Source organism: Ruditapes philippinarum, unplaced genomic scaffold, assembly GCF_026571515.1.
Source record: "Ruditapes philippinarum isolate M1 unplaced genomic scaffold, ASM2657151v2 ctg1632_1_1_1_1, whole genome shotgun sequence".
In the NCBI taxonomy this organism is placed as follows: Eukaryota; Metazoa; Mollusca; class Bivalvia; order Venerida; family Veneridae; genus Ruditapes; species Ruditapes philippinarum.
Genome location: NW_026855767.1, coordinates 192,851 through 206,420, shown reverse-complemented (window position 1 = coordinate 206,420; position 13,570 = coordinate 192,851). Strand labels below are relative to the sequence as shown.

At 33.5% G+C, this 13,570-nt stretch overlaps 1 protein-coding gene across 1 annotated transcript; it reads right to left on the bottom strand.

The window, feature by feature from the left end:
- Positions 1 to 2,616: 2,616 nt before the first annotated feature.
- On the bottom strand, positions 2,617 to 12,781 carry LOC132744303 (peroxynitrite isomerase THAP4-like). The gene is made up of 5 exons (XM_060732969.1): positions 12,547 to 12,781; positions 11,196 to 11,349; positions 8,032 to 8,144; positions 5,481 to 5,582; positions 2,617 to 3,919 (listed from the first exon to the last, which is right to left on the bottom strand). Exons 1-5 carry the CDS (start codon positions 12,557 to 12,559, stop codon positions 3,801 to 3,803), a joined length of 501 nt encoding a protein of 166 aa, XP_060588952.1. The 5' UTR covers positions 12,560 to 12,781; the 3' UTR covers positions 2,617 to 3,800.
- Between the last annotated feature and the right edge of the window lie 789 nt (positions 12,782 to 13,570).

Below are 13,570 nucleotides of genomic sequence, written 5' to 3'. Positions count from 1 at the left end.
ATTGTATTGTTTATGCAGTTCATTCCTATCAAGTGAAAGAAAATAATTTTTTGGTTACTTTTTCTAGAAAATATAAAGTTAAAACAGTCAGCAATTTATAACAGACATTTTTCTTAGAGTTAAAAGGATATAAATAAGTTACTATGTACCGTATTCATTTGTCTCTGCGTGCCCCACATGTATTATCTATTATGTATTATGTATCCTCACATTTAGAAAGCCTAATTATTTTTACGTTGGCATTGTTTTGCTAACCTTTATATTTTCCAATTCAGAGTGCAAACCACACCTCTAACTCCTCCCTAATATAATGCATTACTGAAATTTGTTAGACTGGTTAGAGGACAGATTAAGTAAATTTTATTTAGTTAGTACACATTAACCAAAGTTAGACTTAGCAGAAATTTGAAAAATACTACAATGTGATTGGACAAAAAATAATGTTGATCATTAATGATAGATAGAATATGATATTCATGAAGATTCAATAAACTGGTTAAATAAAACAATTGTATGCTTGCCAGAAACTTGCTTAGAATGATTTCCTTTACCTCATTCAATATTTTAATATTAAATCTTAGTAATCCTTCAATATCCTTATAATAACTGACAGTACTTCCAGTAATATCTATTATAACTATTATAAATAACTTTCTAATAAAACATGTACAAAATTAATAGAGAAAATCTGCCGGATATTCTATCAGAGTGAATCATTTAAGTTGTTGGAACAATGAGCTTCATTTCTCCCCATCTACTTTCCTTCATGGCATGGGACATGTTAGTTACTATAACTAGGCAGCACTGCGAGAAGAGTAGTTAATATTATTGTCAAGTTTTATCACTATCTATTTAATCAGACAGATGGTTTTAGTCTACAGTTCTTAACACTTCAGTGATGTCCCAGGCCATAGCACACAAGACTGTACTGAGCAACTATGAATTAAGAGAGCCATTTCTGCTCACCTTTTTGTTATAATTTTTATTTTTTTAGGCTTGTGGAGTTCCTTACCATACTGCATGTCCTTCATGTATATTTTTATTGATAGCGAATAATTAAAACTGATTGTTTCTAATATTTATGATACAATGTATCTATCTTGCGACTTTATGCTTTATCATCAAAACCTCTACTTGTATCATATCATAGAAATATGTCAATCCTGCGTTATTGGAACGCCTGTCAATGCCGCCAATGTAATAACGCCGAGTACGGCGAGATTTTACACTTTCAAAGAAAGATTGGTTTTCCGTATTGTTTTGATTATGCTGTTTAATTTCATGACTGAAGGACGGTTGCCTATTACTGACACTTTCTAAATACAGGCTTGGGCTCTTGGTCAGTTTTGTACGCGTTTTGATAATTAGAGATGTTTTGGTACTTAGAGCCACAAGTCCTTAGGGGAAACATTCCATGCATTTTTAGGTATATGGTCATTGATTTGTGTGTTCTCATTTATTGATTAAGGGACGTCTTTCCTATATATTATTGTTTCAATGCGGTTTTGTTCATCAACTTTGTTCGAGGTTTGGTCGTTTACACAATTTGTCTTATGTTCCTAAGATTTGTCGGCCACAGATTCAGTACTTCTTGCACATGAGCATTGATTTTCAGTCGATAGGTGGCGTTCAAACTTTCAAAAGAAAAAAATTTCTTCTCTATCTTGAGTTCTTCGTATTTCTAACTCACGCACATCAGCAACAAGTTTTCCCATTCCAATTTGCGATTTCATTTGAGCAATGTCAATGAGCAACGTTTTTGGAAGGCATTCTGTTGGGACATCCTCAACAAGTTCAGATTTAATATTTCTCATTTTCTTATGGCAATTATGACTTTTGGATCATTACTATTAATGAATTCATGCAATGCATGACAGTATCTCTCTTAGGGCAGTTTTCAAGCTTAGTTGTATGCGATTTCTTCGCCCTTTGCGATACTTGAGATATTCCCTCGATATATATTGCGTTACTTTGAGATATTCCCTTCATCACCGAAGGTCATTTTCAATAACTTGTCTATATATTAAGTCTTTTGGAAGCGAACTGTTTAACTGGGTGAAGAAGTGTTGATTTGATATGGGCTGGCTATTTTCAATAATGAAACTTTTATCAGCCTGACATATGACAGATCCATCAACTGATTTAATGTACTGCTATCAATATAACTATGTTGAAGAAATGATATATTCTCCATATGCGTGAACTTGCCTATCGTAGTTAATATACAGTGGAACCGCGGATAGCGTGGTCAAATCTAGTTCCGAGTAAGGATTCACGCTTGCTGTCATACTCTTAGCTATTACAGGTGCCTTAACCTCTGTATTTTCGCTATGCGCCAACGGTTCAAATACTAGGTCGTCCATTGTATCCATTTAAAAGCATGGATCATATGGCCATTTGCCTTAATAAAGTTAAGGTATAAAAGATCACTTGCATAATAAACAGTTACCTTACTTTTCGCCTCTGGCCGTATTTGGCTCTCTTCATGTCCGTAAACGAAATTCATTCCGATGTCCAACTACATGTATATTGTTCTACCGTAAAAACTAATTATTCAAATTCTACATTCTTATACTATGTTTTTTACTTCTGAAGGAACAACCATCAAAATCCATGTTTTCTCATATAAAAATTACACTTCTTTAATATTTAAATAATTCATATTTTTGCATTTTTCTCAGAGCTCAAAAAACACACATTTACAATACTATACAATCAAACTTGAAATTTGAAGAAGTTAGAAAAAGTACAATGTAAGAGATAACATTTTAAGAAAAATCTAAATTCATGGGGTTATAGTTGTGAAAATATTGGTGCTAGGGTTAAGCACATTGTCACATATGATGTGGTTAATATTTGAAATCGGAAGTATATCCCTTATGAAAGAATGACGTTAGAGTAAAAATAACATTTTAAAGAAAAATTCTAAGTTTAAGGCGAGATAATTCTAAAAAATATTGCTTCAAGAAACTTGAAGAGTTATGAACCTTGTCACATATGATGAGGTTGAAGATAAGGAACATATATTTGAAGTTGATACTTAAAAATAAAGAAGTTATACATGTAGTAAAAATCATTTTACTGCTAAAATCTTGACTCAGATGCTGGGGTGAGTAGGTCTTCATTGAGCTAAAATATAAATCTTGTTTTCTTTTGAGATATAAACCTTATATGCAAAATATAAACACAACCTTAGAAAGTTATCCTGCATTGTCTACCGACAAACAGACATGAAACTGTTTTGGAACAAAGGGCTATTTCCTTTTGTGTTTAATAAAAATGGCATAAGCCATTTTTTTATGGTGCAGTGCAAAAGGACAGACAGACAGGAAATGCCATATACTATTAATAATTATATTTCTCAAAGTTTTTTTCACGCAGCCAGCTGATCCTGCTGATATGCACCACCTGCTCTCGATAGTTAAGCTTCCAGAAGTCCATTTAATGATTGCTAAAAATGAATCCAAACCAAATTTTGGAGTACACGGACAAAGCAGTAGATAGATGTGAAAATAAAAACATCACACAATTTTTGTCAAAAGATATAACAGAGTTGTTTTCTCTGCCTACAAATGAAGATGGTGGTCATTAACAAATATTAAAGCAGCGTCTATATGGATTCTCTCAAAAAGTGGGGTAGTACAAATATTTTTTATCACAGTTTGATGCTGACATGAATAGTAAAATCTCTCTCTCTCTCTCTCTCTATATATATATATATATATATATATACATATATTGTTGTTCTTAATGACTTTTACACAATCAATCAAAACGTAAAGCAATAAAGGCAAAATCATTTAAGAATCCACTTTCTTATATGTTATTCTCAAGTGTTCTGTCATTGCAGTTTGGTCCGTTTCCATCTCAACTATTTGCTGTAGTGAATCACCTTCCCTACGGAATGTTCGTTTTATCTGAAAGAGAAATGAAATATTGGTACACATATGCTTACATATAAATCTTAGATCCTTATGTAAACAACTTAACATGTTATATTTAACACATGGTAAAGCCAACAGAAGTTTACATGATAATCTACAGATAACACCAGAGTCAAAGCCCAAAGAAAAGCCTAAATATATTCTAAGTACTTTGATAAAGGAATAAACTTTGTTAAGGTATACGGGTAATAAACAGGTATATAATTGCTAGCTAAAGTATAAATGGCACAGATGAACACTACTAGTAGCAGCAATATCTTACATATGCCACCAGACCAGTGTAGCAACAGACCAGCCTGAATGTCCATCTGACCAGGCTATATGCTGGCATCAAGTTTATTGTTTTGTTATAGAAATCCTTCAAAATAATAACAAATGAAAGGGGAAGCGGTATTAAACAAAAATTCCATTACGTCTGTACTAGTACTTGTTTTATACTGAGACATGACAGGTACCCTTTAGTCAATGTCATATTGTGCCAGGAATCTGAAACCATGTGTCCCTTTTAAAAAATAGACAGTGTTTCTCGTAACGGTTTATCATAATGCCTTGAACATTAATTAATTATATCCCGATTAAGAGATATATTAACTTTTAATAAGCAAATGCCCAACAATAAAACATCAGATTTGCACATAAACATAGTAGATGAGACATTAAAGGCATCAAATCAGTTTACAAATCAAACCAAAATAAAACGGCACACATGTGACCTCGCTTTACTATCTTAAAGTCAGCTATTACAGAACTTTGTCGTCACAGCACTATCTAAATCATCTCAAAAGAAAAATACAAAACTTTAGTTTCTAAAAGTTTAACAAATAGATAGTTCAGATGTTTTATGACAGTGCAATGCAACAGCTCTTACACCGATGCGTTTTGTCCAAATAGGAAACAGTTCCCATTTAGGTGAAGACAATGTATTTATGCACGTTTAAAATTTTTAACCTTGGTTTCATGTTTTAAAAATTCTGGGGTAAACTACAAAAACCCAGTTGACCAGTCCCTTTAAATTTATAGGAGTAAAAAACTTTTACTTTCCATTTGAAAAAAAATGTAAAAAAAAAATTTTTTTGCAAAAAACCCCAAAGAAATTTAAACTTTGGGTATGGATTTAAAGCTAAATTATGTGAATTTTTTTTATGAAAATTGTGAAAATTCCGAAAGTAAATAGGGTTTCTGTTTAAAAATCAAATAAGCCCCAAACTGTTCCCAGGGGAAAATAAATTTAAACCCAAATTTTAATTTAAATTACAAAAATTTTTGTGACTTTTTTGAACAACTAAAACATTTAAATTCAAGCTTAAAAAAGTAATATGGAAAAAAAAACCCTGATTTTTGTACCTTTACTTTATACATGTAATGACACATCCCCAATTTAATTGACAAAAAAAAACGGGTTAAAACCATTGTTTAAAAATCTCAAAAAAAATTTAATAAAATTTTTCCAAAGGACAATTTGTTGATTTCCCATTGCCCGGGCTTCCTTAGAATAAATGTTTAAACCCAAAGGAATTAATCCCCTAAAAACTCACCTTTTAGTGACTGGGTCCTTTCCAAATGATAATCTGCCAACAGTATGTGATGTTGTTATAAGCTCTTGTCCATTAACTTCACCCTCTTCTAACTCACAAACACCTGTAAAATACATGTAACAAGCACAAACTAGAGGATGCTTTTGTAAAAAAGCGCATGTCTCCCCCACTGCTGAGAATAACTGTGAATGGAAACAGGAATGGAAATGGAGAAATTGACAAACGGTCACTGTGACCTTGACCTTTGACCTACTGACCCCAAAAACAATAGGGATCATCTGCTCTATAAGACCAATCATCCTATGAAGTTTGAGGGCTGTAGGTCAAAAGGAACTCTAGTTATCATCCGGAAACCGAGAAAAATTGACCAACGGTCACTGTGACCTTGACCTTTGAACTACTGACCCCAAAAACAATAGGGATCATCTGCTCAATAAGACCAATCATCCTATGAAGTTTGAGGTCTGTAGGTCTAAAGGAACTCTAGTTATCATCCGGAAACGAGAAATTGACCAACGGTCAGTGTGACCTTGACCTTTGACCTACTGACCCCAAAAACAATAGGGATCATCAGCTCTATAAGACAATCATCCTATGAAGTTTGAGGGCTGTAGGTCAAAAGGAACTCTAGTTATCATCCGGAAACGAGAAATTGACCAACGGTCACTGTGACCTTGACCTTTGAACTACTGACCCCAAAAAACAATAGGGATCATCTGCTCAATAAGACCATTCATCCTATGAAGTTTGAGAGCTGTAGGTCAAAAGGAACTCTAGTTATCGTCCGGAAACGAAAGAATGGACAGACGGAACCGACGGACGGACGGACAGGGCAAAAACAATATGTCTCCCCCCGAGGTGGGGGAGACATAATAATGCATGACAGGGTTAATAGTATTGATAAATCATATATTTTCCATCTTACTATCTAAGAAGTGAAAAATGAAAACAATCTACTGCTTGTTAAACATAACAAGAGGGCCATGATGGCCCTGAGGTCGCTCACCTGTATATAGGCCCCCAACCCCCACCCCCACCCCCCAACGTTGCTGGGCCAATTTAACCCAAGGGCTTTTATTTGCACAAACTTGGTAGACACCCATAAGAAGATGTTTAATGCTAAACATCTAAGCTCTAGCTCATTGGGCTTTTTAAAAGAAGATTTTTTTTTAAAAGTTTTTACTATACACATATAGTTAAAACAATGACACCCCTGGGGCCGGGGCCAGGGCTTTTATTTGAACAAACTTTGTAGACACTTACTAGAAGATGTTTCATGCTTAATATCTAAACTCTAGCTATTTGGGTTTTTTCAAAGGAGATTTTAAGTTTTTGCTATACACATATAAAGAAAATCAATGACCCCCGGGGCGGGGCCAATTTTGACCCCAGGGCTTTTATTTGAACAAACTTTGTAGACACTCACTAAAAGATGTTTCATGCTTAATATCTTAACTCTAGCTATTTAGGTTTTTTTTAAAGAAGATTTTTTAAGTTTTTGCTATGTATACACATATAAGGAAAATCAATGACCCCCGGGGCGGTGCCAATTTTGACCCCAGGGCTTTTATTTGAACAAACTTGGTAGACACTTATTAGAACATGTTTCATGCTAAATATCTTAGTTCTAACTCTTTTGGTTCTTTAAAAGAAGATTTTTTAAGTTTTTAAAAGAAGATTTTTTAAGTTTTTTACTATATGCATATAGGGAAAATCAATGACCCCCTGGGCCGGGGCCAATTTTGACCCCAGGGCTTTTATTTGAACAAACTTGGTAGACACCTTTTAGAACACGTTTGATGCTCAATATCTTAGCCATAGCTCTTTGAGTTCTTTAAAAGAAGATTTTTTAAGTTTTTACTATATGCATATAGGGAAAATCAATGACCCCCCAAGGCGGGGCCAATTTTGACCCCAGGGCTTTTATTTGAACAAACTTGGTAGACACCCATTAGAACATATTTCATGCTAAATATCTTAGCTCTAGCTTTTTGGGTTCTTTAAAAGAAGATTTTTTAAGTTTTTACTATATGCATATAGGGAAAATCAATGACCCCCCGGGGCGGGGCCAATTTTGACCCCAGGGCTTTTATTTGAAGAAACTTGGTAGACACTCACTAGAAGATGTTTCATGCCAAATATCTAAGCTCTAGCTCTTATGGTTTTTTTTAAAAGAAGATATTTAAAGTTTTTTCTTTCGGTTGCCATGGCAACCAGAGTTCCGCATGGAATTAAATTCTTTGAACAATTTTTAAAGGTGACCACCAAAGGAACATTCCTGTGAAGTTTGGATGAAATTGGCTTAGTGGTTTATGAGGAGATGTCTTTTAAAATAAAATTTACGGGGGGCGGACGACGGGGGAAGGGACGCCCGGACCGGAAAAAAATTCAAAAAAACCCCTCCCCCTTGTCACTTTGGGGGAACAGGTGACCCTAAAAATTTCATATAATCAGTGTTCTTACCAAAATTTTTACTTCAAAAGATGAGATGGAAAAATTACTTGAAATTTTAACTTTGTTTTTTACTTTTACTTTTCTAGGGTAAAACTCACCTAATTTTTGAGCAATTTTCAGAGAACATTGTTTGTGCAGGCTGAATTTCAAAACCAAAGCCAATTTTCCTTTTTTAGTGGTTTCTTTGCTCCAAAGTTTCCCCAAAAACACCCTGAAAAAAATTTTAAAACAAACCCTATTAAAAAAACAGGGGCCAAAAATAAATGTGTTAAGATAATTAAATCTTAAAATCCCTTTGCAGATTACCCAACTTATTCAAAAAATAAAATTTTCAGGGTTTAAAGGGTTGAATTCGTTTAAATTTGGACAAATAATTTCCCCACTTTTCCATTTTACCGCTGCAAAAACACCCCTTAAAGTCCGGCCTCCCAAATGTTTTGGGGCCCCTTTCTTTAGGGATTCTGTTTTTTTTATCTATTTTGAGGGAACCCTTAAAAATTTTAAGAAAAGTAAAAAAAAAATAAAAGCTTGTTTTTTTCGATAATTATGCCTACTTTCTTTTAAATTAAAAAATTCCATTGGGAACAGGCTCTAATCCCCAAACCCCCTTAGCTGGCCCAACAAAAATTTTGCCCCCCAAAACCCCCCTTTTTGCCGTAATTGTGCTTGGTGCTTTAAAAACCCAATTTTTTAGGGATTCTTTATTTTAGGGTCTATTTGTAAAATAATTCTGAACTTTTAATTTTTCAGAAATTGGGAAATAAAATTCCTGGGGGGTGCTGCCTTAAGCAAATCATAAGTACTATCTCATGTACATGGAAATGAATTTGTCATTTATCTAAGAAAACAAACCAACAGAAAGCCTGCTTATATACAAAATCAAAGCACAGAAGGCGCTGAATTTGTTTGGGTCTCAGAATGTAAGAAAGGTTCAGGTTGTGAGATTATAAACCAATTTGTTTTTGTAGAGTGCCACCAATGCTTTCCAGCGTTTTAATTGTAGTAAATTGGCTATAAGACTAATTGCAACACTGATATTCAATCCAATGTTTATTTGACTTAAACAATTTGAAAAAAAAAGAGTTGCATTAACTGGGATTTGACCTCCAGACCACTCGCTTCCTAAGCGAGCGCGCAAACCCCTCGGCCACGGTGAATTAATCTGTTAACGTCCTGAAGAAAACCATATTATTCTAAATTAGGGTTTGTAACGACCCTAACTGTTGTTTAACACAGATATAAATAATCATGGAGCTTACTATAAGCATGTATATATAAAGAATAAAACAATATTAGAAATCTTCGACCATTCCGGAATTATTTTGCTTGAAAATTAATGCGCCTGTCACTTGACCATCTTTACGCAGTGATCTCCCCTGAATTTTTTGGCGTTAGTGTACATATAAAGGGAAGTTACCGCTTCAAAAAAGCGGACTACTTTCGGCATTTGCAATTAACAGCATTAAAGTCTGAAATTTAGCTACCATTATTTGTTTGGTCTGACGACCCAAACAAATAACTAGACAGAAATGGACAAAATGCAAGAATTAACTTAAGTGTCACTTGTCCAGGGCAGTCACTGTACAGTGTCTATTCTAGGAGGGGGGATGGGGGGATTCACCCATATTTTTGAGAATTACCCACTATTTTTTCAGAGGCAGGGGGAAATTTTACATACAGAAAGAAGGGGAAAAAATTAACAAATGTAATAAATTCTCACTTTTAGATAAAAAATCCCACCTTTTTTTTCAAATCCTAGAATAGACACTGTCACATACTGAAAAAATTTGATTTATTTTTATTGCTTGATTTTCAGTTATTTCCCTTTTTAGCACATATGTTGATTCAGCTTGGGTTTTACATACATGTAGCACCACACCAACACAGTAAAGGTCATATGGCAACTTTCCAGCTATATTACAAGATCCATATCATTATATCTAATGCACTTAGGGTTCAGTTTAAGAGAAAAAGAACTTTAATAACATATATGAGTACATGGAAAAAGGTCCCTAGCGAGGTTGGTGATCACATTACATATGTTTACATAAAGCATAGTCGGAAAAGTAAAAGAGCTACAAAGAAAAGTTACATACTATTGAAATAGGCAAATATATAAGCACCATGATTCATATACATTTTTTAACTTGAGTAGAGCTATTCTATGTTAAGATTTCACTTACTTTAATACATCATAAAAAGTCAATCTAATAAAATAATCTTTAGGTAGTCCTTTTTTACCCCTCAGCCATGATTTATGTAACTTTTTCCGAAACAAATTTATCCCTAATATAAACTGAAGACCTTGTGTATGCAAATTCCTTGTCCAAAATTTGTATAACTTGAATGATAATGTTAGATACCAAATTTTCAGAGGAGAAATTCTATTTCTATTATAAATCCATAAATAGTGTCCAACTGACATATAGGTACATGTATGTAACTTAAAAGGGAAGTTTATGAATCTCACATTTCATTAAAATATTGGCCTTAGACTGGACCTCTATTTGATGCTTCATTTTCAACTTCATGTATATGTAAGCTCTGAACTTGCATGTTTTTCTGATCTTTTCCGAGTCCTTCAAATTGACAAAATACAACAATTTGATATTTTGGATTTCTTAGTGTCATTGGGTAAATTTTGACATTAGTACTGTGAAAATAGATATATTAGTTACAGGAAATTAATTTATTGCGCCAGTGATAAGAAGGAAAGAAACACTGACTTTAAAAGATTTCAAATTTAAACCTGCTTCAGTATACTTGAAATCAGCATAATGAGGACAAACATCACGCTTAAGCAAATGCATTTCTCTGCTCAGAAAAAGGTAATAAAGTGACCCTAGAGTGTGTGGGCATTCGTAAATGTCAGCAAGATTTATATAACATTTACATTACAATGCTACAAACATAATGTCTTGGCTCTTTTTACAGAAATCAAGACATTGTACATCACTTGTTCAAATTAACCATTAAAGGACAAGGCCAATTTTGACCCAAAGAAAAGCAGGAGAGCCATGATGGCCCTAGATATTCTAACAGGTGAGGACTGCAGTGCTGATTGAAAAAATCATAAAATTTTTTGATGCAATAATTGATCCAAGGTCATTCCCATTATCATTCATGGTCACAGACAGTAGACACCATACACTGAGGTATAATAAAAGAACTGGAGAAAAGATGAAAGACAGATACACTTATGTGCAATTGTAAAACAACAAGCAAAACTGGTTTGTTATAAAACCAAGCCATCACAACTTACCTAAATTGCAAATTTGGTTGGCCTACATGTGTAAACTCTATTTCCTCACCATATTTGAAATGTTTAATTGTTGGGTATATTCCCTGGCCATTCTCTGATCTCCATTTGCCCAACAACCAGGAGACATCCTTCAAAGCATTATTCAGAGGTGGTTCTGCAAATTTTAAGTAAAGCACATGTATGTCATGCTTACTTCAGACTTGGCTCTAAACTTAAATAGGCAGAACCTCTTTATATTCATATAAAATTAGCTATTTTCTTACTGTTATTTAATTAAAAATAACTAACACCTATCCATTGCCACTAAAAGCTGATCAGTTCTATTATACAGTTTCTATAAGTTTCTATAAGTGACACTTGTCAGCCTTGTAATTTGACTGCAATAATTTTTGTTTCATGTGAAAGAAAAAAACTTGAATTATTGTTTATAACATTTTTGTATGATTTTAGACATGTCAATAAAGTAAACTAAAGTAAAGCAAACTTATTGGTAGCTAAAGATACTTCAGCGAACAGGTTTTATAGTATTGCTAGACCTTTACTGTCGCAACGTCAAAATAAAAGCGACATATAAAGTTATGGAAGCCAGGACTAACTTACTGTATTGGTACCTTGATTGATCAATGAAATGTTGTTTATTTAATCCAATGTTTCTTACAACCACTACAAGGATTATGTATGTTGATCAACCTTATTACATAGGTGACCCCTTTTATTATTTGGACTTGGACACTCAAAGGTCAAGGTCACAGTCAGTGAGTGACCTAAAAGACAGGTGCTGTGCAAGACTCTGGATTTTTTGCTGGTAGACAAGCAGTTGTCAGTGGACAAGTGAATTACGGAGCCAGAAAACATTGAAAAATGTCGAAATTGTATTCTTACTTGATCATGCATGTTTGTTTTTTTTATATTGATGTTTAACATTCATTTTTTGGTAAGAGAGTGAAATAAAAATTCATTTTTAATTAACTATACCAGTTAAGCACTTAAGGCTGATCACATTTACTTAGTAGAATCTAAGCTTAGGAGAGCCCTATTATTTCAGCATGGATGCCCAAAATCAAGGTCACAATAACTTTTAGCTGGTTAACACAATCTGCTCGTTAACTAGAAAACCATTATACAGTTACTAAACCATTTAAAATCCGCTTCTGATGCATATTTACATTTTTAGTACATGTAGATTTACATTTTCTCAGAAATTTTTGACAGGAAAAGTCTTTTTGGTAAACACATTATTTATTCATATTCCGAAATCATTCTGTTTACTGTAGTATAAATCCAGTTTGGAAATAGTAATATAAATCCGTGTCTAAATCAATCTTAAAATAAGTCTGCTTATTTTTATTACCCAGATGTGCCATTGATAACGCTACAGTATTCTTTACAAAGTTCCGATCGACGTTGCCAAATTAACGTTACAAATGGATCATTGTCAACTAAGGGACATAACTTTTCTACAATAACGAAACCAGCTGACATTTTTTCCTGGACGATTGTGAAATTCCAATCTGACTAAAGTTTAGATCTACTTATTTCTTCCATGTATATTTTAATTAGATTGGTGTAATTCAGGATTGTCGTTAACTCCCGCCGTGCAGTAGGTTCGTCAATTTTTTTTAGATAAACAGTATCTACTGCAGTAGATCTATACTGTATGTCTACGAAGAAAAAGCCTAAAAACATAAATAGATCTACATAATTTTAAAAGTTATTGTAATTAAAAACACATAAAATACACTACAAAAATGAGTGAAAAAGTAAATGAACGGAATGAAATAAAATCTTATCTTGTGCATTGTTAAGTAATTAAGTTTGTGCCTTGTGTACATGGCGTCTCAATTATCTTAATAGTGAGTAAAAAAGTTATATTTCTAAGTGGAAATTCTATTAAGTAGATTTCTTAATATAAAGAATTTATATAATGTCACTATCTATTTGATATCTTTATAGATCTATCATACTCTTGAAAGACGAAGTGATTTGGGGGAGGATACATCGCGGAAATTTGGAAGAATTTGGTTAAAAACCGATGTATTACTTTCTCTCAAATCCTTTTCATACAACGTAAAATATTTTTCATTGAAAGACCCTTATTGCCTGAATTTATGTAAACAAACGACGCATGCGCGAACGTTAAGTATAATTTTCCCGCGCGTATTGACCAGCACGGCAAAATGAACATTCAACATCATGGTGATAGGGCGTTTAGCGCAACGTCAAAATATCTTACTTCTGTCCCAGACACCGTTTTTCTGTCATACAAAATGGACAGCAAGCCTGTAAACGAGACGAAAACAGAATATTGTTTGCTCAAAATATTAATTCTTCTAATTCCCCTTATAAATGACATATTTTGACAGCCATACAAACCA